We start from the raw sequence: 24,975 nt of genomic DNA on the forward strand, positions 1-24,975 counted from the left end.
ATCCAGATTAAAAAACACTTTTTATATGCTATTTTAACTGTGTTGACCAAACAGAGTAAAGAACCTGCTGTTGGGGGGACACAGGCAGAGATTCTCTCAACTTTCCTCCCCAGAAAAGCTGGCAGTGAAGTAAAGGGGGCAAAGTCTTTCCAAGTCCTTGAAAATGCAATTCCTCCACCTCAGATGGCCTAAAGCAGTTTGGTTTTTCAGAACAGCCTCTTGTGAAGAAACCTACCGTTACCTTCAGAGTGTTTGCACGGGAGGTTACAAGTCTGAACAGGCAAGTGATTCCCTCTAGCAGGAGTCATGGCCATGCAGGTGACAGGTGGAAGAAGGCTCCTGGAACTCCCCAGCGTTCAAAGGCAGACTCACGAAGTTTATGAACCCGCAGGTTAAAAGCACACCAAAACCCAAAATCCTGCACTGGGCAGGGCTCTAAGGGAGGACCTGAGCAGCCAGAGATGCTTTCACTGAGGTATAAACCTAGAGCAGGATGAGGATGGGCTACATTCTGCTTTGCTCTAAACAGAAGCGGCATGTGAACTCAGTGCCGTTGGAGCCTTGGCTGTGTTTACGGACGAGGCAGTCTAGGAGTCTGCCTCCCTGCCAGGCCAGCGGGCTATTCAGGCACGGGATGTGGTGCATGAATGGAAGCTTTCATTGCCTTTCTTGTCTCATGCTTTTCTGAGCCTCGGGGCGTTGATCCTCTGCTGTTGCCCCTTACCCAGAGCAGAGGCAAGGGGCTGCCTCAGTCCTCGTTCCCCTCTACTCTAGTTCCCTTGCAAGATTCAAAGCAAGATTCTGGGCAGAGAGCACTAACCTAAAATAAACAATCATTAGCCATAATAAAGTCCAGCGTATCTCCAATGTACCAAACTGTCTGTAACTGCACAGCGAGTCCTGATAAGACAGTCCTCACTCCAGTTCAGGGAAAAAATCCCCTGCACACATCAGATGTACTTCAACAGGTCATTTTCAAGGGCCTGAGTACGTATGGCACAGAGTCCTTCCCACATAGTCTTAAGCTATTAACTGCTCTTTAATGTCAGACATAATCTAGGTTAAAAACCACAAAAACTCTCTGTTCTGAACTCACATGTGACCACATCAAGGGACTCTCCTTACACCGAGGATTATTAAGCCTGTTGGACAGGTTGTAACGGCTGGCTTCCCCACAGGGCCTCGCAACATCATGACAGTAATTTTCTGCATAATGTTTTGTGATGATTTCTAATGATTTTCTGCGTAAAGCAGACCCTTGTTTCCTATCAGCAGGAACCACCCTTTCTGCTCAGTTAAATTCCACCCCCCGTTCCCTACTAGAATAGCTGCGGCGACGTTTTGACATCCGACACTGAGGAAAAGGCTCCAGAGACGGAGTCTCCTCCTGCGGCAGCGCGAGGCACTGCCCTTGGCTTCGCCAGAGTCAGGCTGTGCAGTCCGTAGCGCGTTTCTACTCTGCTTTCAGCTTTCTTCTTTGTGTATGTTTCTGTAGCCAGACACATAGCTCTGTGTGTGTACGGATGACAGATGTGTTTATATTGCTTCATAGGTGGAACAGTGTGTAGAATTACGTTTTGCCAGATGCATGTGAAATGCTCAAGTAGACTTTCACACACTTAGCTCCAGCAAAATACCTTTTAAAAGCTGTTCCAATGTACTGAATACCGTTTTCCGTGACAAAAATCTGAAGTGCGTATTGTACTGCTGAAAGTAAGGTGCTTCAAATGAGAAAACAGGATACACTGAAAATCAAATTCACTCTATCAGGAAAAGAGCGGGAAGCTCTCTTCCTTCCCCTATTACTGATAGTAACATTTTTTTTTCCCTTTTCTGTATTTCAGAGCCTGAACCAGTTCATTTTTCCCAAGTGACAGTTTGCTCTCCGTGATGTAAACCAGCTAAGGATTTTTGCACATAAGCTTTGAAGAAAGTACTTCTTAAATCTATAAGTACTGTGCCTGTAGCATGACACTTGTCACCTTTTTATTTATCTTAAGAAGTGAGCAACAGTTTTCAAAAAGCGTGCTACAGATTATAAGGACAGCTTTGACAAGCCCAGAGGAAAAATGATACTGGTTTAATGCTTTGGGGGGGGTTTTGGAAGACTGTGGAGCACAAACTGTCATGAAGCCAACTTAATATAACTGTTTCCTTTATACTCTAAGGATTCACAAGGGACTTCACTGCTAGCATACAGGAAATAAAGTCTGTTGTGCTAGAACAAGACTTTGTTTCTTACAATTTAGAAAACTACACAAAGTTTCCTTACAGGAAATGTTACAATTCATACAAATTCCCATATTTATTTGTAGACAAAAATTGCCATTCACATAGCAGGAAAACTAGATGAAAACAGAGACAGCATGGACTTAAGGCCATTATGGTGAGCAGACCTACATGATGGCAATAAATACAACTTCACAAAAATGGACTTAAATACATAGAAATCTTTATTATTGGTTCTTTTCCAGTACCAGCCTAATTTCTTAAAAGGAATCCTTGAAACAAAATTATTACATGAATGCATTTCTTCAGCGAAGAGCTTGCAGAGTTTATTTTAGGTAAAGCCTGTCTTCTGTTGTTACACTATTCGACCAAGATATACTGACTTGGGATATTTTTCCTTCAGATCAGGCCACTGAACAATGAAGTAATCTGAAAAGTAGTAAAGAATCTTTCCAGACAGGGATAAAGTTTCTACACGGCAGATGCTCTCTACGTACACAATGATTGCTCTCTTTATTCCTAGAAGCCCAAGAAGAAGAGCAGATATACAGACAGGAACACATGTTCCTGGTCCATTGCACAATACCTAAAAGAGATGGAACATTTTACAGAAGTAAAACATGAGTTTTTTTTAATACAGTGAAGAACAAGAAGTGTGTATATTCACATCACATATTTACAAAAAAACTTCCAAAGGTATTTTAAAATACTGAAGAGGCAAGTGAATATAGAAAAAAAAAGGGGGGGGGAGGAATGGGGCAAACAAAAGACATTATTTCAAAGTCGCTGCTGAAAAAGATCATCCTTCTTTACCTGTCGAGGAGGAAAAGAGCTCTGAGGTGGCACACTTAATGTCTATGAAGAAAGCAAAATTCCTCGACTCATGGGTACATAACTAAAACAGCTTCCAATCTTAGTCACAGCTTTGTATCAATGATGAGATTTGTGCACAGATTAAGGCATAATAAGGCCAAAGAAATTCAGTTAAGATTATTAAACCTGGGATCCAGATATAAATCTCTTGAATTTTGGCTTAAGTCAGCAAAACGCGAGCACAGCAAAAATGTGCTGAGGAATTAGGACCTTCAGCAGAATCTACTAGCTGATATGCGTGACTGGATTATTTTTCTTTTCACAGACACTAGTACATAGACACAAGGATACAGAAGGAAGGAGTTTTGGTAAATACATGCCATGTCCTTGTAGCAGAGGAGCTCAAAAGCACTTATAGCAGTAAAAGAAAGTGGTCTTTTGCTTTTAGACATTGGGAAACTGAAAAACATATTGCTTAAAAGGTTTAAACCAGTGTATATTAGGCACTCTACTTGGGTATCAAAATTGATTTCAGGCAAGACATTTCGTACTAAATTTAACTACTACCATGTAATCAGTGCTTTTCTGCACAGCTGGGGGTTACGTGGAAATAAAGAGTTCTTTTATAAAGTCATGGCCCTATAGTCTATAAACTGACATTTTTTTGTTCCAAATTCACCAGCTTGTGAAAGATATTATATTGGAGGGGGAAAGAAAAATATCAGAGTTTCTGTCTCAGGGCTGTACAAACATTTCAGAATGTTTCCTTCCCTGCTTCGTGGCAAGATCCCACTTGATAAACTGGCTAACAGCACCTCTCCTCAGTTAAAAGCAGAAGCAGCTTTGGTGCTACTGAGCTGCAAACTCTCACCTATGCTTTCCTTTGCCTTTAAGATGGCCCCAGAAATCTACCTTGGGGATGTGATGCCTGTAATGCAGTGTTTTCTTATCAGAATCAACAGAACGTAATACTGCATGCAAAATTATTCTGATTTTATTGATCTTAATTGAACTATTTATTCATGGAAGACTTACTGACATTTTCTGAAAGACCCTTACAAGCAACATGCTGTACGCTGTTTTAAGCTTGAAATTTTAGGGTATCAATGGCCACAAATACTTGCATAAGACAACTGCAACAGTGTAGTTCTTTTATATTAGCAGTTATATAGCAAAGAAGCTGAACACATCAACTCTGCATACTAGATTTTTGAACTCAGAGTAATATACTACAGTTTCAAACCTCCTGCTGAACCTGATTTCAAGTAAATCCATGCTGGGACTTTAAAACCTACTCTACAATCTGCTGAGAATGAAGATCTGTTTTTTTTATACGTTTGCCTTGGCAGGCAAGGACGTAAACCAACCACACACGCTGCCTTTTAGCACTTCAAAGAAACTTTTCCATACCTGTGAACTAAACCAGGCATTTTGCCTTATTTCTTGACAAGTTTGATTAATTTGCACCGGTGTTGACTGTGCTGCTGGTGCATAGCTACCGATTAAGCCATGTACACATCTGATCACAACTCACGCCCTCTGCTCTTTCCCCTTCCACACATACTGGTTCAAACGAGACAAAGCAGATGTGGCTCTGTAGGATCTCTATAAGCAAAATGCCCATAAAACGCTCTGACTATAGATGTTCCCATTGTAAAATGCTTGGGTTTAGGAATTGTCCCCTGAAATACTCTGCTATAAACCTGCTGAAGCTAACAGACAAATAAATCCCTATCTGAATTTGGGGTCATGATCTGTACATCACAACTATTAATCAACCTTTCTGATCATTAAAATTTAACCTTCAGTGCCGGTCTAGAGACATGTCATACCTAGAACTGGTGCAGTTGCTCACGTCTTGGAGCAGCAATTCCCCTCCAAAAATCTGGTCTGACCAGTCCTACCTACTCCCTCTCAGGCCGTCAGCAGGGAGAAGAGCATTCCTGCTGCCTGGAATCTAACATCATACGCTCATCAATGGACACAGGGGAAACTTCTGAGAAAACGAGTATGCACATTATAAAGAAGAGGAACCATTGTGGAATCGCTAAGCTAGAAATGCTGCTGTTCAGCTCCTGCCCGTATACGAGCATATATGGTGGGATGGGACTGAATCATATATGTCCTTCCTTAAATACATAAGAGAAGATGAGCTATCCTACCAGTGAATTTCAAAACACTGTTCAAAAGAAAATTTTGGAGAATGATTGATGTCTTCCACCTTGAAAAGACCAAGGCTTTTGTTTTTCCCCTCCTGCAGAACACAAGCCTCTCCCAGGGAACCCAGCGGCAGTCATTAGTACGCTGTGGAGAAGAAGCAGGCATCTATTGGACAAGAAAGGACAAGGGCCTCTACAAGGTCAACCGGCTCTTCAGGGTAAGTGTTTCTCAATATCTATTTACTTTAGCTACAAGGCTACTAGTAGAGTATTTGTGTTGCATGAGATAGATCTCCGAAGATCTCTCGTTTATTTATTTGGTTTGGCCTTCCTTGGTGAAGCAGCAGAAAGGGGGAAAAGAAGGGGCCAAAGACAATTATTGTGTCACCTTTGTGACCTCTTGAGCTGCAACTGCCCAAGGACTTTCTTGGTCGCTGAGATATCCGACTTTGCTGCCAACAAGCTGTAAGGGATCGTTCCAGAAGCCAGTGCTGCAAGTCTCTCTACACCATTTACATTCACCTCCAATGCAAAGAAATGTCCAGCTAACTGTTAGAATGGCTCACTGGCTGCCTGGCTTCACAGCTAGGCCTATAAACTAAATCCTGCGTACTAAAATCCTCTACCAATTCAATGTAACCAGACTTCTAAACAGTACAATAAGCTAAGCAACCTGTATATTAATGGATCTTTAAAAGTAAAGGCTCAGAAGACAACATTTAGACTTAGCAACTCTCTCTATAAACCTAATTTCATATTAATCAGTTTCATATAAAAATTGAATAGTTCTTGCCTTTCTGCTTCGGAGAGTTTCTACAGCTGTTGAAAGAAAACAAGCTAAGCCAGCAGTCTGGCACGCTGGGAACACTGGCACATGGCACCGCTGCTGATAAAAGCTGCTTTAGAGTTGGTGAATGCAGCACTGTAGCAAAGTGACATTTACCAGCCAAAACACTGAAAGCATAGCTCACAGCTTCACTGGGATTAAATGTCAGGCCGCTGGTTAAAACAAAAATGAGTAAAGCAGAAAACTTGCAGTTTTACTCATAAATATGTAAACACACATTTGCTGTATGTCTGTAATGAACAGGTATTTGAGTACTGCTTATGTTCCCAAGCGATAACAATCAAAGGGAGGACAACGTAAGTCCCCCTAAACTTAGTAGAAAGTGGAAAACTAAGGTGAGATTTGCTTTGGATAAGAAACTGTCAACACCTGCTGTTCTCCTTAACAACTTCCACAGAGCTTGGCCTTTGCCACCTGAACAAGAGCAGAAAAACTGCCCAGCTTTCCAGGGTTGGGCAGGCTTATGGTGTGAGAGTGCTGATTGCTGCTGTGGGGTGATACGTGTGTGTGAATGAAGACCGTGCTGCTCACCAGCTATAGAGCTGCCTCCTGGGGTATGTTTAGGACGTTGCTCAGGCCTCCTTAGTCCCGGTAATGCTCCCTTCCCTACAGTGCTGAACAACTGGGTGTAAGAATAGGGAATAGATGGTGGCGATAGAGAACTCCTAAAGGAGGCAAAGGCAAGTGTGGTTATGCAAAGCTGACCCAAGCTGGGTTAACTGCATGATCTTTGTATATCTATGCAAGTAAACACACCTACATTTTAACAATGTAGGAAAAAAATGAGTAGGTATTTTCTGCTGCTCAGGAGCAAGTGTGGGCTTAGAAGCAGTAATTTATTAATAATTTTATTTTGTTTATGTTTTTGCTGGCCTCCTAAAACTCAGCTTTTGTTAATAAATACTTCATTGCAATGGTTGTTTAACTCTTGGGAACAAAAACTAACCGGTCAGCCTGTTAAGATATCTCTCAGGTTTGTTGGAAAAGCCAAGGAAATTCAAATAGCTCTTTCTGATATTTTAAGAAAGGCAAGGGAAAGGGGATTGAAAAAAGAAAAACACACGGAAGAGAGGAAGTGGGAAACCAGTTTGAATTATAACTGAAAAGAAGTTAGCACAGAAGGAAAAGGAATTTTAAAACATGGCCATACTGCCATGCCTTCATAGAAGACACTTTAAAAAAAACCTTGCCTGCTTGCAAATAAGGCTTAACTTAAAAACAAAAAAAACCCAAACCAAATCCCTTAATTCCTCTATCAAGAAAAAGGAGGAGCTTAAACCAATCTCACTCAGCTCTGATGAACAGCTTGGCCCATCTGCAGATCTGATGAAACTCCTCAGCCAAAGGTATTTTCAGCAGAAAGTTTCTTGATTTGGACCAAGTTTGACAAGTTTCCACCTTGCTAGGCAAAGCGAATTCTGGCTTTGGAAGGAGTTTTCAAAGGTCAGTGAGGAAATGCACCAGCTAGAGAAAGCAGCTAAAGGGATTGTTATCTGTACGTTACATATTTTTATTTTCATTGCATGTTCTTAGTGGATGACAGATGCCCAAATGCTGTGTTGTTTGTAGCTGGACTTAATAATGAAAAAAAATGAAGTGCCCTGGCAAGTTACAATACACGGAAGCCTTAAAAGAATCAGCTTTAAGAAATTCTAGGAACAACAGCAGACAAAAATAATAAACCTTTCACAAAGGTAGCTGGAGTAACAATAAACACAACTGAATGACACACAAATACAGAAAACTAACAGGGGGCAGAAGATGCTATCTTGACACAAAGAAAGCCTCCTTCACAAAACTACAAATCTGACCACAGAATAACCTGAAGGATCTTTTAGAAATAAGGGAAATGGAGCGAGAATGATTCCTGTGATAGGGAACCTGAACAGTCACATTTAGAGTAAGCTGAGGTCCTGGGAAACTAAAAAATAAAACAGTCATTTTTATGCCAGGGCTGGTTTTGGACTTCTGTGTTCATCAGGTAGGAGCTAGGGGGTTTGATATTTCAGGAGTTTATTGCCTTTTATTATTTCAGTGTTACAACAAATGTTCTTGTGTTTTTTGGTTTGTTGCGGGGAGGTTGTTTCTGTGGCAATTAATTAATTGAGAATCTGCATTAATTAATTTGAATTCTGCTATGTAAATTACAGCACCTTGTGAGCTCATCAGCCCTTGCTTGGTTCTAGTATTATCTTACTGTTTTGAAAAGTCCACACTAGTGCCCTGTAAAGTGAGGTATCCAGCTGAAGGTTTTTTTTCCCCCTACACCTACAGAAGTACCGAGTGCTACCTACAAAGGCAGCTGTAATCTGGCTTCTCGGTCCCAGCTGTTCCCATTTCCTGCCCCGTGATTCCCCAGGACCCAGCTCAGCTGACTGCTTAGTGGATCCTGAACAGCCCTCAAGTCTGTGGGAAATACAACTGCAAGTGTTACAGCCCTGCAGTTGTGGGACCAGCTATCTTAATACTAGAGATGCTCTAACTATAAAATTAAACTAACAAAAGCATCAGTAAACAAATATCTCAAATGTTAATTGTAAATACATTTACCTTATGAGCTCATGACCAAGCCTGGAGAGTCAAGAAGCCAGGGTTGTACTCACAGCTCCACTGTGGACTCACTGCAGGACTTGGGGCACAACACTTACTTTCTCTCACATCAGTATTTTCTACTTTAACACCAGGAAAACAATAATTTACTCCTCACAGAGGATGCATCAAGATTCCTGTATATCCTTCTCAGTGAAGATCTCCAGGTATGGAGAGCATTGTTTTTATTAGCATGTGTTTTGATTCAGTAGCATACTCTGAGAATAACATAAAATGTGCACGCTGTTTTCTTTTGAATAGAATTATTTTAAAAATATATTCAGATATAGCAGGCCATATCCATTAAGAATCAATTTATGCTAGTAACTTTGATGGCAACTTAAGCCTGGATGGCAAACGGAGGGAAATTGTTAATCTTTCAATAATTGAGTAACTCTAAAAGGTTTCAAGAGATATATTGTTTGTCTATATGGAGGTAATGCAGTTATGACAGAAATAATATCTCTTCCAGGGAATATAAATCTATTTGGTAATCAGAAAAAACAAGAGAAATCTGAGAATTTAAGAGACAGGGATTTGTCTCTTACAAGCTCAAATACTTAAGGATGTGGGAGAGGGAGTGTCCTTGTTAAAGCTTTTGCTAGATTAGCTCTTTAGCATGTCTGAAAACTCAAGTTTAAACCTTGAGGAAAACTAGCTTAGAATTTTTAATATTTTTTTAAGGTTGGGAAAAAAGCAGCAACCTTTTCCAACAATTCCTTATTACTGCTATTGGTGGGGAGAAAGAAGAATTTCAGGTTCTGTTTGAACAATTTAAAGGTTGTTAAACTACCTGCTGGCTTATTCTTTTTGAATAGTGTAGATCTTATCCAGTTCACTTCCCTCCACCACCTGAAAATAAAACCAGCTAAAATTTCACACCCTGTTTGCTATTTGAATGTACCTGTGGAATGCAGGCTAGGACAAAAAAAATCTAGATGTGTAGTCTGAGGTAAATCAGGTAATTAAGGTAGGATTGAATTATACCTGAATACGTTTTCATTCTCTGTTCTCTAAATCACTTGAATCATCAGGGGTGCCAAAAGATAGTTACAGTGTTCTATAGCAACAGCTTGTGCTCGGGCTGGTCAGCACCTATAGCTTGTAGCATCGCCAGGAAAACCTTCCTAGTCATCTTCTGCGCGTCTTATTGCTGTGGTTCCTGTTGTTACTATCATAAAATACACCCAGTAGGTGAGGTGCTCCTCAAAACAAGCAGAGGCGTGTGTGGTCCTACGGGCAGATTACCTAACTAGGATAAATAAGATCAGTGAATGCCAGAACAGGGGAGAGAGAATTGGAAGAGCAAGGACTTACATTAGCTTACTGTGCAGTTGGGTTTCTAATGTGAACTACTTTTTTCTGAGTATTATTTTCATCATAGAAAGGAATATATTGGGAAGCATCACCAAGTGCCTCATTTCCCCAGCTCTCACTTTATGAAAGCTTGGGGAGAGGGAGGCAAAAACCCTACCTAGTGGACTTTTCTATGGGAGAAAAGGAGAGGTTCCACAAAACCACTAGGAACTATATTTAACAATGGGATTTGATTGTAACAGCACTAGGCATTGTCACTTCTGCTTTCTAGGCACTTAGTGGCCTGGCCCAGAGTTACCAGCCCCGTGTCCTCAGGGGCAAGAGACAAGGGAAAGGGCCCAGCTGATGTGATTTGGATCAGCATCCACATGCAAAGTAGTGAGGGAAGCTCCCAGCTTCCAGATCTCAGCAGAACTCCGGAGTTCAGCTATGCATGTGGCTATTTGACACTGTAAAGCCGTAAACAGCTCAGGTCTGTTTCTGGGTATGCCTAGGGGCTTTGCTGATGAAAAGAAAGATAACTGGGGTCATTAAGAACCTCAGAAGTTAGGCAACAGCTTAGTGAGGAAAGTTTGAGACTCTAGGCTTGGATGCATAAAGAAACAAGCAGGCTTGAACTTTTCTTTTTCCCTTTTTTTTTTTTTTGATGCTGCTAACCTTAGGCACCCTACTTAACTGCCCCTGTACTTCAGGTGAAAGGTGGCAGGCCCGTCATTGGGATTAAAAGGTCTTAGGTGTGGTAGTTTCCATCCATAGGTATGATGCTTCTGCAGGTATGTGGAAGCAGAACGGGACATGTGAGCTCAGCATACTCCCTAGCCTAGCTGCCAAATGTAAAATGAGAAGCATAAAACCAATCAGTTGAAAATACTAATGAATGACAGGTGTGAAAGTGGTAATAATGCTCAAGTCTGCTGGAATGTTACGTGTTGGTTATTAAAACATTAACACCCAGACTGTCAGTGGGACCAACCAAACACCATGATCTCTGCCAGAAGTTTGTGTCAAGAAATAGCAGCACCTGTGAGTCTTGTGAGAAACTGTGGGAGGTGGATAGAAGGTTGGTTTAAAACAAACCCCAAGATTACCAAGGCAGATGCAGGCTGGAGAATAAATTAACTTCCTCCCTGCGTTACCATGGAGTGGGTCTGTGGTTTATTGCTGCTGATAAATTAGTAGGAAGTAAAGGAAATTCGACTTCATGTGGATGAAAGAGTTGGTCATAAAACAATTCAGAAAAAGGCTTTTGCCAAGTAAATGAAATGGTAGTTAACAACCTATATCTGTAGCTACGAACACTAGGTACTAGCTGTCTTTCAGCAAACTGTTGCTGTTCTAAGCATCACCTTGGTTGAATCTGACCCAAGTCTCTTGGTCAGAGCACCATGAGAAATACCATCTAACCTGTTAGAGCCTATTTAAAAATAAGGGCTTATCTTCTCTCCTAAATGTACTCCTCTCCTAAAAAGTACTGCTGGTTATAGTAGCCTGCTTCTACTCAAAAGGAAAGGAGAAATTAAATCCGAAGACTGTTAAATATAATCATACATATAACTAACCGTGGCCTAAAATGAGCCTTTAATTGCAAATCTCAATGTATCTTTCATTAGTCAAGTGTTCATTTAACTAGAACTTGAAAGCGGTCTTTTTAGGTTAGCTAAAACTGACATTTTACATGCATATAAACATCTTTGAGGCTACTGCCTAATCACTGCAGTTGGCATAGCAAGAGTCCGCATCAAATACCTGCCTGAAATACCTTTACAATGCAAAACCCAGAGGTGTTAGCAGGCTCTATCTGCATACCAGTGGCCTGGTTCAGCAGTCAGAGTTAGGCGAGACTGTTTACTTGAAACCATGCTTTATAACATATGTGGAAGTGTGACCAGGGTGTTCATCAAGTCCATAATGAACCTGATAGCTGATGAGTTAAGATTGACCTGTCTTTAGTTTAAACTCATATCTAAGATCTCAGGTCACCTTTACTGCAACTTCTGTCCTCCCTCTGAAATGTCATGTCTATAGGCACGTCTAACTGGGAGTCACAGGAAGAGCAGAGCTACAACCTAGCTTTAAACTAACTGATTTGAATAGCTTTGGATGTTTCTCTGTGCTCAGCAGAGGGTAATTCTACATTGTGGCTGCAGGATAGCTGTACACAGTACACAAGGTAGAGGAGGGCTGAATAAGGCTCATATTTTCATTAACGCTGAGATGTTTAATACAAATTTGGATGGCTTAGCTTGTTTTCTTTTTAGACTATACAATTTGTATCACTGATGCTCTTAATCTGATGTTCTGACTCTTGCCTATGTTGACTGTTGTGATCCCAGAACAACAGTAGATCAGACACGCTGTAAAATCGATCTGGTCCAAAAGAATTATAAATAGTGGGGAAAGATTCAGTATACAAAAGAATGCACGAGATAGTCTTAATACCGCGTTATACAAAGTTCACTTGTTATGAAGTGAATAGAGAAAAAAATGCCACTACTCAGATTTTGGAGCTTTCCACAAAGTTCTAATAAGAACCGTGATATAAAGGACAATAACTTATTATTTGTCATAGCGATTTGTTAAAGTGCTGTGAACTTCAGACATTTTGGGCAGGGCACAAAGAATGGAAAATCTTAGCTAAAGGAAATAATGATCTCCTTTCATATAGCTTACTGTGTGAACACTTCTGTAACAACTCTCGAAGCTTGCTGTAGTGAATTTAACCAGTCGGGGGACCAGGCATGTGTGATGGGACATGCAGGCATAAAAGAATTGGTAGACTGCTAGAAGCACAATCAGCCGTGCAGTTTTCAGGCTTCTAGAAAGAAGTTGGAGAGATGCATTCAGCTGACAGCTGGTGGGGAGGGAGATGGCAGAGCTTGTTGTACTTGCTGTGCAAATGTAAACTTCTTACTACAGACTTCCCACGGGAAGGAGGCCCTAATGTGGAAGGACTGCCGCCTTTGCCTGATTTAACCCAGGCTTTTCCAAATAGCAGTGATCTGAAAATATCTGTTTATCTCGGTCCCTGTAGAGCACTGAGGCAGTAGAAGTGTCCCCAGAAAAGCCAAAAAATGGCTGGTTCTAAGGGTCCAGGGTGCACAATCCACTAACGAACGGAGCTTTACGCAGCAATTCTGAACAATTCCCGGTGAAATTTCTTTACATTGAAGGACAGCAAATTGCTGACCCAATTGCATAGCCCATCTATGGCTGAAAACAAGGACTGGATGCAACCTCTGTACAGCTTCCCGCTGTGTGGTGCACACGCTTTCTTTTCAGTTTGAATTTCAGTTCTGCCAGAGTGACTGGAATAATCATGACGCAAAGGGCTAGATCACCTGAAGACCTGGTTTCAGGGCTGGCAAATCAGTGCAGAGACAAGGACAACAGTTCTGAAAGCAGCAAGAGAACTGAAGACTGGTTCCCTCTGAACTTGTACCTACTGACTGACTGAAAGCATACCATAGGAAGGCCCTAACATGAGTTTATTCCTTCTTGGCCATCAAATAATCTATGTAAGATTCAGTAATTTTCTCTATTTTTGGGAAAAATCTCTGTGCAGCTTGTCTAATTTTCTGTAACTGTATAAGAGGGATTTGCATATTTCCTTAGATGGTAGATCTTTTAATGTCTTATTCTGGTTTTATGTTTATTCTCAGCCTTTCTGTCAAGGAAGGCAATAAAAAAATATCTCTTCTCTGACCAGCTGCCTGTTTTCATGGTAGGAATTTGCAGTCTTTGAGGCTATGACTGCATATTAAATCTGGCTGCAACTGATGAATGGTTTTAAAAGCTTTTCTGGGGGAAGGCAGGTGTAAGCGGAGTGTGCTGGCAGAAGCTTTGCTTTCCTGGAATTTTAGTCCTCTGCATAGGAAGCCTATCTAAGGTTGACATGTTGCAAAAACTGTCCAGCATAGATGCACCTGCAAAACACCAACACCTACATTTCTATAATTCTTGGCTAGAGGAACACAGGCCGCTCATCACTTCTGACATCTTGTCACTTGGTTTAATATCTCTAAGGGACTTAACTTTGCAGAGCGCAGATGTTCATAACTCAGAAATGGACCTCTTTAGCTTAGTTGTTCAGTTTGAGATCGTCCCTAACTTTTTACATCTCAAACTCCCTGGGGGCCCACTTCAAGTGAGGGTCAAGTCCTGCAAGACAGCAAAGGTCTCCTGGAAGTTGTTCGGTTCTTTTTGAACTCACTATCTTGAAGAAGTGTTAGATGGAACCACTTTCTCATGCGAAGTCAACTAAGAAGCTTTGCCAGAAGATCAGTGTGAGATAGAAAGGGGACACAGTGCTTATGTAAATAAGCACATATAAAGTAACTCCTGTGCAGCTAGGTTTGCTGTTTCCCCTTTACAGCTATTTTGGCTCCACAAATATGCTAGTTATGCCAACCTAAGCCTATCTGCTCCAGATCTTGCTTTTGTGCACTTAAGGGTTTCAGGCTCCCTTTGCAGTACTTCTCTTGTCCTGCATTCCTTGAAAACTCCAACATTTCTGCTTTTCTCTAGCTTCTGTGTGTCTGGAGAAGACTTCAGTCATTCCTTCAAACATGCACACATTTCTGACAAGCCTGAAAGCAACTGTAAGGATTTGGGGATCACTCAGATGTACAAATGACTTTGAAGCAATTCAAAGTTGTCTCTCCCTCCTGCAGTTAAACAAAAACAGTTGCCGAGACTGAAAAATGTACAGTACCCGTAAGCTCTACTGTTTAAAAATATGAAGCTCTCAGCATGATGTAATACTGTGCTTATTTCTAAACTCGGGTTTAGAAACCATGCCAGAAGTTATAGATGAGTCCTGTAAACGCCAGCATTTGTCCCACCCTTTCTAGTTCTTTAAACTACAATGCTTTACAACTCGCCAAGAGTAGGGGGAGTTGCAATTCAGCATGAATGCTTTCTTCTAAAGGCAATTAAATATTACCAGTTGCTTCACGTGCCACAAAACCTTTTCACTAGCAACATGAAGCATTTTAATCCCTGAATCACTCTGCTAAGTGTTTAAAAATCTTTACAGCTCTCCAACTTACTATAGTTCACAGGATTCTTAAACTAAGATACGCGTACAAGTAGTAGTATGCAAGCAGCTTTCAAGTAGTGTAAGATCTGGCATGTAACGCCAGAGATGCTCCTGCCAGTAGCAGTACCAGCTGCTATTGTGGTTGATGATGGTACCTGGCAAAAAGGTATTTGGGAACTCCCTCCCCTCCAGCACTTATCACAGGTAAGGACTCCTTGGATAGTGTTTTGATTCAGTGGTTTCCTTAAACACTACAAAGGGATTAAAGGCCTTGCTAAAATGTATCCTGAATTTTACAAGGACAAGCGTTAGGCTTTTGACAGCTTATCACAGTTTATCAACTCCAACACGGTTTCTAATAATTCTATGTGTAAATCCCACTGTCACTTTAAATTCCTCTTGTAAACAGAGAAACCATGGAATTAGATTAGTAACTTCCTGCCCTTCTCCTATGATGTGTCCTGTTGACACTTTTGGTAATAGATTAAGCTACACAGTGAGATTTTCCGGTCAATCTCTTTTGCAATAATAAGTTAAAAAAAGTATATATGTTAACTGAAACCGGTGGTGTAGCAAAGTGATTCCTAAGTATTTGTTACTCATGTTAGCTCTGTCTGCTTCACGTAAACATCTCTAGTATTTGCTGCCCCCCCCCCCCCCCAATTAAAATCACTGTAAAAAGAATAGTGTGACATCTCCTCCCCCCTCCCAACTTTATCTCCAGTTTTCAGAATAGGCTTGAAAAACAAGAACTGCAAAAAGCTGCTTCTGTTGTTCTGTGCACTAATCTGCTCTGAAAATGCCAGCAAGCAAGTAGCTTTCAATCTGACAGAACTGACCAGTACTACTGAAGCCAACGAGATCAAATTATTCACAGCAGCTTCTCTAAACATTCAAAATATCACAAATATATATGAGCCTCTTTAGAATTAGCCATATAGTTCCCAGTGAGAGCTAAAAAATGTCTGCTTACAAACATCCTCTGTGGGTGCATACATGCTGCTACTAAATTATGAAAAATATCTTGTAACTGCCCAAGTTTTTACAGGTTTCATTAAAATATTTAAAACCCCATAAAATACTAGTTTGAAATTCTGCTAAAATAATGCTTTTTTTTAAAAAAAAACCTTAAGTTTGGATAACTGGCTCCTTAAGTTGACAACAACTCCAGCGAAAAGCCAGCTTTTACCAAAATTTCTCTTAAAGAATTATAGGACTGAAACCTGGGAGTCCAGTGCACCAGCTTTTGAGTCTCACATTGACACAAAACTTTATTGCTCAGATAGCTCTATTTTAATTCTATAATCTGACTTCTATAATCTGAATGCTTCTGACTTGATTAAGCATATGTAATATTTTTAAATAAATGCTGTAATTAGCATAAGAGTGCAGTTCTGTGAACAGTTTGAAAAAGTAACTAAAGTACCCAGGAGTTGCCACTTCAGTGGTGATGGTTTTCTCTCATTAGACAAGATAGTTAATGCCAGTCAGCCAAAGGCTAGATAAATATGCACGTAGCTGAAAAGTCCATGTAAGCACAAGAACTGAATCTGCATGTATTTCTGCTGGTCTGAACCTGCCTGTTCCAGACTGGTCATACCATTCCAGGAGCAAGACCAGCCAACAGGATAACCAGGCTTTCAGGCACAGTCTGTGCTGTTGCAATCCTGAAGAGATATTATCAAGAACCTGTAACCTTGTTTGTGGTAGCTCTCTGAGCATTAACAAGGGAGTGACACACTCTCTGATGGTCCCTGCAAGCTTTGAGAGGGGAAACTGATATTTGCTACTCCAGTTCACCAGCAGTGCAACCCGTTCTCTCTTCCTTGGTGTATTGCTGCTATACCTCTTTCAGCTTTGATTTTACATTCAGAAATACTTTTCCTGTGAACTGTAAATCTAAGCATACGTATCAGATAAAGTCTGCAATGTCTTGATATTCCAAATGCTTTTATGACTCAGATTAGCAAGTTCTCAGTAAATTAAAATTTACCTACCAAATCTGGTTTCAGTTTGTAGGTCAAAGGAAGGGAGTAAAGTATGGAGTACAGGGTTGTTACCACAGAGGAGGTCCAAGATTGTCTAACCTCACGGCTCCTGGGAATGCGATCAAGGGTGAACTGGAAGAGAGCACAATAAGCTGAATTGTTATTTTTCTCAGAACGTTGTTCCTCCTTCTATAGAATTATTAGATCTGTCTGTGCCAACTTTTTTGTTGTTGTTTTAAATCTAGTTTGGAAATGTTTGGGTATGAAACCTTTTCTTAGGTGCCTTATTCAGTGTCGTGCTTAGCGTTCCTGGCAATAAAGTAAAATGAAATACTAGAGCAATATATCTATTTCTTAATCTCTTCTAATTTTACTTTAAAACGTTCCTAACTTAATAATTCAGCTCCAGCAGCTTCACCCGCCGTATGTTAACATAGTGCCCCACCTCGTGGTCACTCAGACACAAGTCTAGGTCTGATTAGGTAGAATCAAAACTCGATGACTCTTCTCTCTCTTGTGTGCTTAAATTCTTCATGGGTTTACACTGCAGAAAATATAACAACTTTTCTCAGTTAATGTCCGGTGCATACTGTTAAAAATGTTACAGTAAATATCGCTACCCTTTAAATGAGTACTCAATGAGTATTCAAAAGATATGTAAGACATATTCAAAATGAAAAATATTTGCATAAAAGAAACAGGAGAAGACGTATCATTAAATACAAAAGTTTAAGAAATAATTTGTTCTGTTCTTTCCTTAGGAAAAAGTAGAGATCATTCACTGTGTGTAAAAGGTATTCAAATTAATAAAACATGGTTGTTTCCTGTTTGCCTCGGATCACTGTAAGTGGTTAACAGTAGTTAGGCTTTTTACGTTCTTTGCGGATGGCTTTGACCTCGACGCAGAGGAACTACACCTAAGAACTGTTGCTGCACCAGAAGGCAGTCCTGATGCCAATGGCATTTTTGACTGTTTAAATGAAGAGACGAATACAGTGGCTGCAGTGCACTCGTCATTAGCGTTGACGTTTTTTAGATCTGGACAGCGGTGGCTGTCTTGCTTCGTATGAGACACCAGATCACCATCGCTCTGGCAGAACTCAGATTGGGAGTGAGAGACTGCAAATATTGTTATAAATACTGAAAATTGCCCAGTTACTTCAAATATGCCAATTAGCAATGGTGTAGCTTAGCCCTGGTGATTTGTGACCAGGAAAGATTATGTTGCCAATAGCCATAGAGTAAATACCAACTACAAATCAGTCTTGAAGAGCAACACCTGGGGCTTTTTTAATATATAAGATGGAAAGAATAAAAACTCCACCCTGCTTATAAATGCAGAATATTAAGTTAATTTTCTTGACTGAAATTATCCTGTTTCATTGTGATAAGCTTCTTCAATTGCAGTGATGCTGGCAGGCATTAACAGCTGTTACAAACCGGTTGTTTTATGTTTTATTTGCAGGTGTTGAAACTCCGATTGCATTAGTCTGACAACAGAATAGGAAAAATAAACATGCCCCCTGCTCCCCATTCAGCAGGATTCTGGTTATCACTACCTCTCTATTTCTTAAAGCTTTGGAAGAGATCAGGTGATAAAAAGAAACACTGTAAGTGGAGTTTAGACCCTTGCATAGTATTCAGTCCTGCCAGAAATATGTGTACGATAAGGTAGTTTTAGGCAGATCAGGTTTCAGTGGAGCTATTCAGGATGCTCCCTTCACTGTGAGAATGGTGTTAAACAACATTTGCCAAAAAATGTTATGTTATTTTCTTCTTCATAAAATCCTGATTTCAGCAAAACTTGGCAGGGACCCCAGACAGAATCAAAGTAGAAATTTACTTGTAGAATTCAAGTAAAGATCAAACTGATTTTATTTACAGTCTTCAAAAATGTGCTTGAAACTTTGCACATCAGTGTCTATGTCGTACGTTAGGACTTTAGCCCACATATCAGTCAAGACTTAAATATTAAGCTGAGAAACAAAACCGGGTTGGTTTGTTTGTTTGTTTAAAGGCCACTGCCAGATGCTTCTGCAATCCCTGCCTCTCATCTGATGGAGTACTGTTAGTATTCCAGACAAAGATACCTCCTCATCTTTTGCTGGAAAACTGCACAGTATGTCTGATACCAGGAACAGACAAATTACTCCCCTGTCTTCTACGGTGTCGTATTGTTGCATTTGTTTTTCCTTACACCTTTAGTGGAGTCAGAAACCTGTTTGTTACTTGAAGATGAATATTCCAAACTGGCAACTCTATAATGGTTGACTGGGTATTGCAATTTCAAAACCAGTGATGTAGTCCTTTACCTAGTTAATATTGTTGTTTTGCAAGCATGCAAGAAAAAGTAGGTGGAAAATTGCCACTGCTGTGAATTATCATAATATGCTCAACTGAATATACTGCAATGCTTGCAAAGAAGCTGGGTTTATGTAGTTCTTTTTCCTGTTCAGGAACAAGATTTCTTAGCATGGTATCTCTCATGAGACACAAAATGGAAAAGAACCTGCAGTCAGATGAGCATTATGTAATCTGGTTATTCATCTCGGACATGACAAATGGGGGTATAGGATCCCATGAAGAATTCACGTCCCTCAGCCAACAACTCTAAGCTGTCTTTCTACTGCTAGAGTAGGCCAGCAGGAGCTGAAGCATGTTCTCTATGCTGGGCGCAGAGGTTCCCTGAGTAACAGCTCTGGGGGCACCAATGTACAATAGTTGTGGTTTCAGGCTGGGGGCTGAACAAAGAGGCAAGTGATAGCAGGGCTGGGGACTTTTCATAGGAGGCGTTTCAGATAATCTTTTTTTCCCAGGAGATTTAGTGGGTAGAGGTGCAGCATTTTGCTGCTTGTAAGCAAGAAGCTCATGCTGGCTTCCTTTCCTTTCCCCTGAATACTGTAGCTTTTAGAACTGGGCTAGACCACAGATCAAAAAGAGAGACTGGATATATTGGTGGGTTATTACATCAGAATTTGTTAAATGCGTGCGCTGATTTTCCTTTAGGTCATTGTTGTAATCCGCCTTCTGTCCAGTCCTTACTTCTGGAAAAATTTACTTCCTTGACAAGATGAGGAAGGGAATGACCATGCATTGAAGCATTCAGACTTTTCCCTGTAGTTTATTCAAAGCTGCAAGAAGCTACTAATACATGATTTTTAAATGCTTGATGATCTCCAGCATCCCCAGTGCCAAAACACGTACTTACTTGAAACCACACTCTGGGAGTCAGCAAATATATGTTATAGGCACATGACCTTTAATTTCTAAAATTTATCTTCCGTTTTCACCCTAAACATTTTTGCTCAGTGGAAAAAGAATGGCCAATGGAAAGTGAGCATCTGTTATCCAGACAGCAAACTTGGATGCAGCCAAAAATGTTCCTCTGGCTTTCAATGCTGAAGGAAAATATAACTACGTGATCTGTTAGCAGTTGGAGGGGGTATGAAAGGGAAGCTGCTTAGCAAACTAAGTGGACTAGTGGAAAACTGCATAATCCTTTAATACTCAAAATACGCATTTCTAAGAAATGTAATAATTTCAGGTTGGATGTTTTTCAGATAAATGGATATGACTGTGTGAATGACTAATTACCACACAAGACTCCTCTGAACACAAAATACCTCCGGCCACTTTACTAAACATTCGTCCTTGGTGCACAATGAGAGAAGAGACTACCACACTCAGTTTTAAGCTGTGTCATCCCCACTTGACTCAGCAGCTTGTGGTAGGCAAGGAACCTTCGTCTTCCAAGGTAAAAGTGGGGTAAGCAAACTTAAAAATGTCATTCCTAAGTGAGGCTGTTGCTCACCTTAGCAGCAGTTCCTTTAAATTAAGAGGGTTTGTTCTAAAATCATTAGTACAGAGTCCTACTATCTTTCGTCCCAGTAGCGCTGCTGAGGACAACGGAAATATAAGTGCACCATATGAAATCAACACCACATAAATAATAATTAATGTTGTACTACTTGCTCAAAAGGACTGAGATTTTTTTGTAGTCAGAACATTCATTTCCATTGTACTTATTCCAATTTCATAATAAAAAATATAATCTTGCTGCTAATTTCACTGGACATCAGGTCACACTTTAAGTCACCAGAGAGTCATGCTGCTGTTTGTTGATCGTACAGAAACTAGCTCAAAGCAAGCAAACGTTTGATGAAAATTAAACAAAATCTTTTCATGATTTTTAGGAGTTCAGCATTTGCTCAGGTCATCAACCAGAAAACTAGCTGACGTTAAGAGGTATTGCATACTTTTTAAGCATTTGTAACTAATGCTTAGTTTTAAAATCCAACACAACTCATTCTAGAAACACACAAAATTAATACAATTTCAATTAAGGTTTTCTTAGATAAAAATCTTTTTAGATATAATTTCTTTCAAAAATACTCTGTCACTGAGAGAAGTGCCAAACTAAAAAATAAAACAAAAAAACCCCACCATATTTCTGAAGCAGTATTTTTACAGCTACAAATAATGCTCCGATGGCTAGTTGGTTTACAAAATTAAGAAAGAATAGCCGCCTTGGTACAGTCACTTTCACTACAATTATGTTCCCTCATTGCTTTAAATGGATTAACATGTTAACAGGATCTAAAGACCATTTTAAGAGAGAGTAAGGAAGGTAAACTGGTAGCAAGAATGGCTGGCATTTGCTATTTTTCGGTATACTTACTTTGCATTTTCAGCATCTCTCTAGTACAGCATTAATTAATAGTCTTTATTTAGGTCACTTTTAGAAACATAAAAAACAGTATGTACAGAATGGCATCGTTAACTGAACTTTAGTGCAAGTGATTACCAATTCCTAGAAAATCAAAAGCACCTGCTGACCTTAAAAATATCCTTTCAAAGAATCACTTCCAAATTGCCTGAAACGGAAAGTCATGTTAAGATCATTTTATCTCACAAGAGCATATTTAACAAGTTACCTGTGAATTGGAGAATGTTTCAGACCTCTTTTGTTCAAAAGAACGTATTTTAGCTTCACTCATCTTATCTGAGTCTGCAAGAATATAATGTCTCGGAGAGTATGACTCTGACAAACAGCTAAGTAACCTCAGGATTTCTGTTGTGTGCCCACCTGTAAGAACAAAATAAACTGCAGTTCATATATAAGAAAAATTTTCAACTTTCAATTTCTTCAGCTAAATCAGTCACTTTTCCTTTTAAAACTTTTTAGTACTAATATTAATCAGTGACACTTTTCTGAGAGGAGAGGATGCAGTTAAAGGATGGTTGAGACTTTAAGTAACATGAAGACAATTCAGCTCCTGCTAAAGCTGGACTGATGGAAGTTTTTCAGTTAAATGGGATTGAACCAGGATCACACAGAAGTACATTTATGTTTAACACCCCGTACACTGTGAAAAACAAGCAGGCAAAGTGTTATATGGTAGTCCATACTCAAAAGCCATACGATGGTGCAATGGTCAAACAGAAGCTGGATGGGATTGGGCTCAGAGCTGTGCCATGGAAAAGTACCTCCCACTGACCCTACACGGTGTTCAGCCCTGCGACCTGCAGAGCAGGAGCTGCACAATCCCAGCTCCTAATGCTGAAATGAAGTAGGCAGCAATTTCATTCTGCAGCTACACCAGTGTAAAAGCTGAGTGCTTACAGAAGAACCAGTCTGGCTCCAGCCAAGCGTTTTAACCACTGCCCTTGACCAGGTGTTGCCAACCTTCTAACAGCAAGGTCGCTTTGTTCAGGTGACTAAATCAGCACTAGGCTGGCGAGAAGGGGAGGGTGTACTGTGTACTTATTGTGGGTTTTGGGAGCAAGGTTAATTCTTTTTTTGTCAGTTGAGTTTCCTGAACCGGAGTTACAGTGGAAGAGAGGAGAGTGAAGATTGTGTGTGTAGGTAAAGTGGAGCCGGCTCACCTTTTATCTGTTGGGCTGGTTCGGCTTAACATCAAACTACACCCCTAAGTATGTGCATAAGCATTTACTGGATGTGTTACTTTTCACTCTGCTGGAAGTTGCAGACCGAAATAGTAAACTAAACTACTACCTCCTGCCCATCCAGTGTCATTAGCCTCCTAAGAGACTTTTGCTCCATGAGTCAAGCCCTCTTAGCTGGCAAACAACTGACAAGCAGCGAGAGCTTGGCTGCTGCATTAGGCATGAGAGTGTGCCCCCTTTCCATAACACTTCATGCAGTGTTTTTCAAACATGTTCGGAGGGATTTTCTTGTGAACAATGATTTGTTGAAGTTTTCACAAATTTTAGTGCAATCATCTGAGTATTCACAGGAGAGCAGGAGATTCCTACTTCAAAAAAAGTCTCGAAAAATAGGCTTCAACATTATATGAATCTTAACTGACTTATCAATTATTTCACCTGGGAAGCCTATGTATAGTGAATGAATATTTTAATATGTACAAACTAGACTCCAAAGGACCGAAGGAAAACAAGCACATTTCCAGCCCTGGTGGAAGTAAAGATGACCTGAAAAATTATAAAACCGCCAGCCAAACTCAGATTGCAGAAAGATTCTGGGATTATTATGCAATTAGTCGGTGCGTAAACACCACAGGAATACTGAGGTAATGAAATCAAAGCTTGCCTGGATTTGTCAGCTGCAAATTTTCAAGGTAGTCTAATTTTGGGGGGGCAAATTAATTACCCCACAGCTTTGGGGAGGTGACAAGGAGTAGCAGATGTGCGTGTGTGTCCCCTTGGTGCGGGGTGACACCCTGGGGCGCCAGTACTGCCTCTGACAGACCCACGTGAGAAACTCGTACGCAAACCACAGAAATATGGTTTGGGTCAAATTATTACAAAACCTCAGGTATGTAAGACGCGTGTCCAGCTTTGGAAAGCCTTGCCTTGAATCGCCAACAATAATTTTCTGTGAGACCAAGCACGGGTTTGTCCTGTAGCAGTTTTAGTCAATATGTGTGTTAATGATTTCGATGAAATGCATGTGCCGTTGGGAGGAAGGAAAGATTCAGAAACCAAACTGTCAGACACAGATATGGATGAAAATGCCCCAAATAATGTGTAACAATTACTCAAAAAACTAAAACCGCCCAAAGACAGGCTGCGGCCTCGAGGGTGCCCAGGCGCCGGCCCCGGCGGGCGGCCCTCCCCTCAGCGCCTTGCCCCTGCTCCCGCCACGACTACAACTCCCGGCATGCAACGCGCCGCGCCGCTCAGGCCGCCCCGGGCCTCGCTCCGCGCTGCATGCTGGGAGTCGTAGTTCCGCGGGCCCGCCGCGGCTCAACCCGCTCCCCGCCACTCACCGGAGCCGGCCACCACCAGTAGCCTGAGGGGGGGCGTCGGGCGACCGCGGCGCCTCCTCGCCAGGACCGCCAAGGGGACGAGCAGTAAGGGCAGGAGGAGGAGGGCGGCAAGCAGCGGGGGCTCCATGGCGCCGCCGCAGCCCTCCCGCCGCCCCGCACGGAAGCGGGCGGTAGCGCCTCCCGGCGTACGGCAGCCTGCGTGGCTCAAACCTCCCGCGTCTCCGGGCGCTGCCCGAAAACTGTGGTGGCGGCGCGGGAGGGGGAGCTGCGGGCGCGGCGGCTGTTCGGCCGTGTCGGGGCAGGGGCAGCGGCAGCGGAGCAGGGCTCCGGGCTGGGCCAGGCTGGGGGACACGACGCTGTTGGCCGCTCTCGGCGCGGGTGGGCGCAGGCCGCCGTCTGGGCCGGGCCGCGGGGCTGCCCTCGGGTGCGTGGTGCGTGTTGGCGGTAATAAAGTGTGAGGTGCTTCCTTATAGATGTGAAAATGTCTGTGCTGCTGTGCGTGCCCGAGCACAGCTGTCGTGTATGTCGTTTGCTGAGCATGAGCCAGCAGTGCCCGGGTGGCCAAGGAGGCCACCAGCCCCCGGGCTTGTGTCAGCCCTGGTGTGGCCAGCAGGGGCCGGGCAGGGATGGGGCCCCTGTGCTCGGCCCTGGGGAGGCCCCACCTCGAATGCTGGGCTCAGGTTTGGGCCCCTCGGGACAAGAAGGCCCTGGAGGGGCTGGAGCGTGTCCAGAGAAGGGCAGCGGG

General features: G+C 41.6%; 1 protein-coding gene across 1 annotated transcript; it reads right to left on the reverse strand.

Moving 5' to 3' along the window:
• Window positions 1–2,430: 2,430 nt before the first annotated feature.
• ALG14 (ALG14 UDP-N-acetylglucosaminyltransferase subunit) lies at window positions 2,431–24,434 on the reverse strand. The gene is made up of 4 exons (XM_064455549.1): window positions 24,231–24,434; window positions 21,915–22,066; window positions 16,990–17,112; window positions 2,431–2,815 (listed from the first exon to the last, which is right to left on the reverse strand). Exons 1-4 carry the CDS (start codon window positions 24,355–24,357, stop codon window positions 2,585–2,587), a joined length of 633 nt encoding a protein of 210 aa, XP_064311619.1. The 5' UTR covers window positions 24,358–24,434; the 3' UTR covers window positions 2,431–2,584.
• Between the last annotated feature and the right edge of the window lie 541 nt (window positions 24,435–24,975).

The sequence above is a fragment of the Phalacrocorax carbo genome, chromosome 6, assembly GCF_963921805.1.
Source record: "Phalacrocorax carbo chromosome 6, bPhaCar2.1, whole genome shotgun sequence".
NCBI lineage: Eukaryota > Metazoa > Chordata > Aves > Suliformes > Phalacrocoracidae > Phalacrocorax > Phalacrocorax carbo.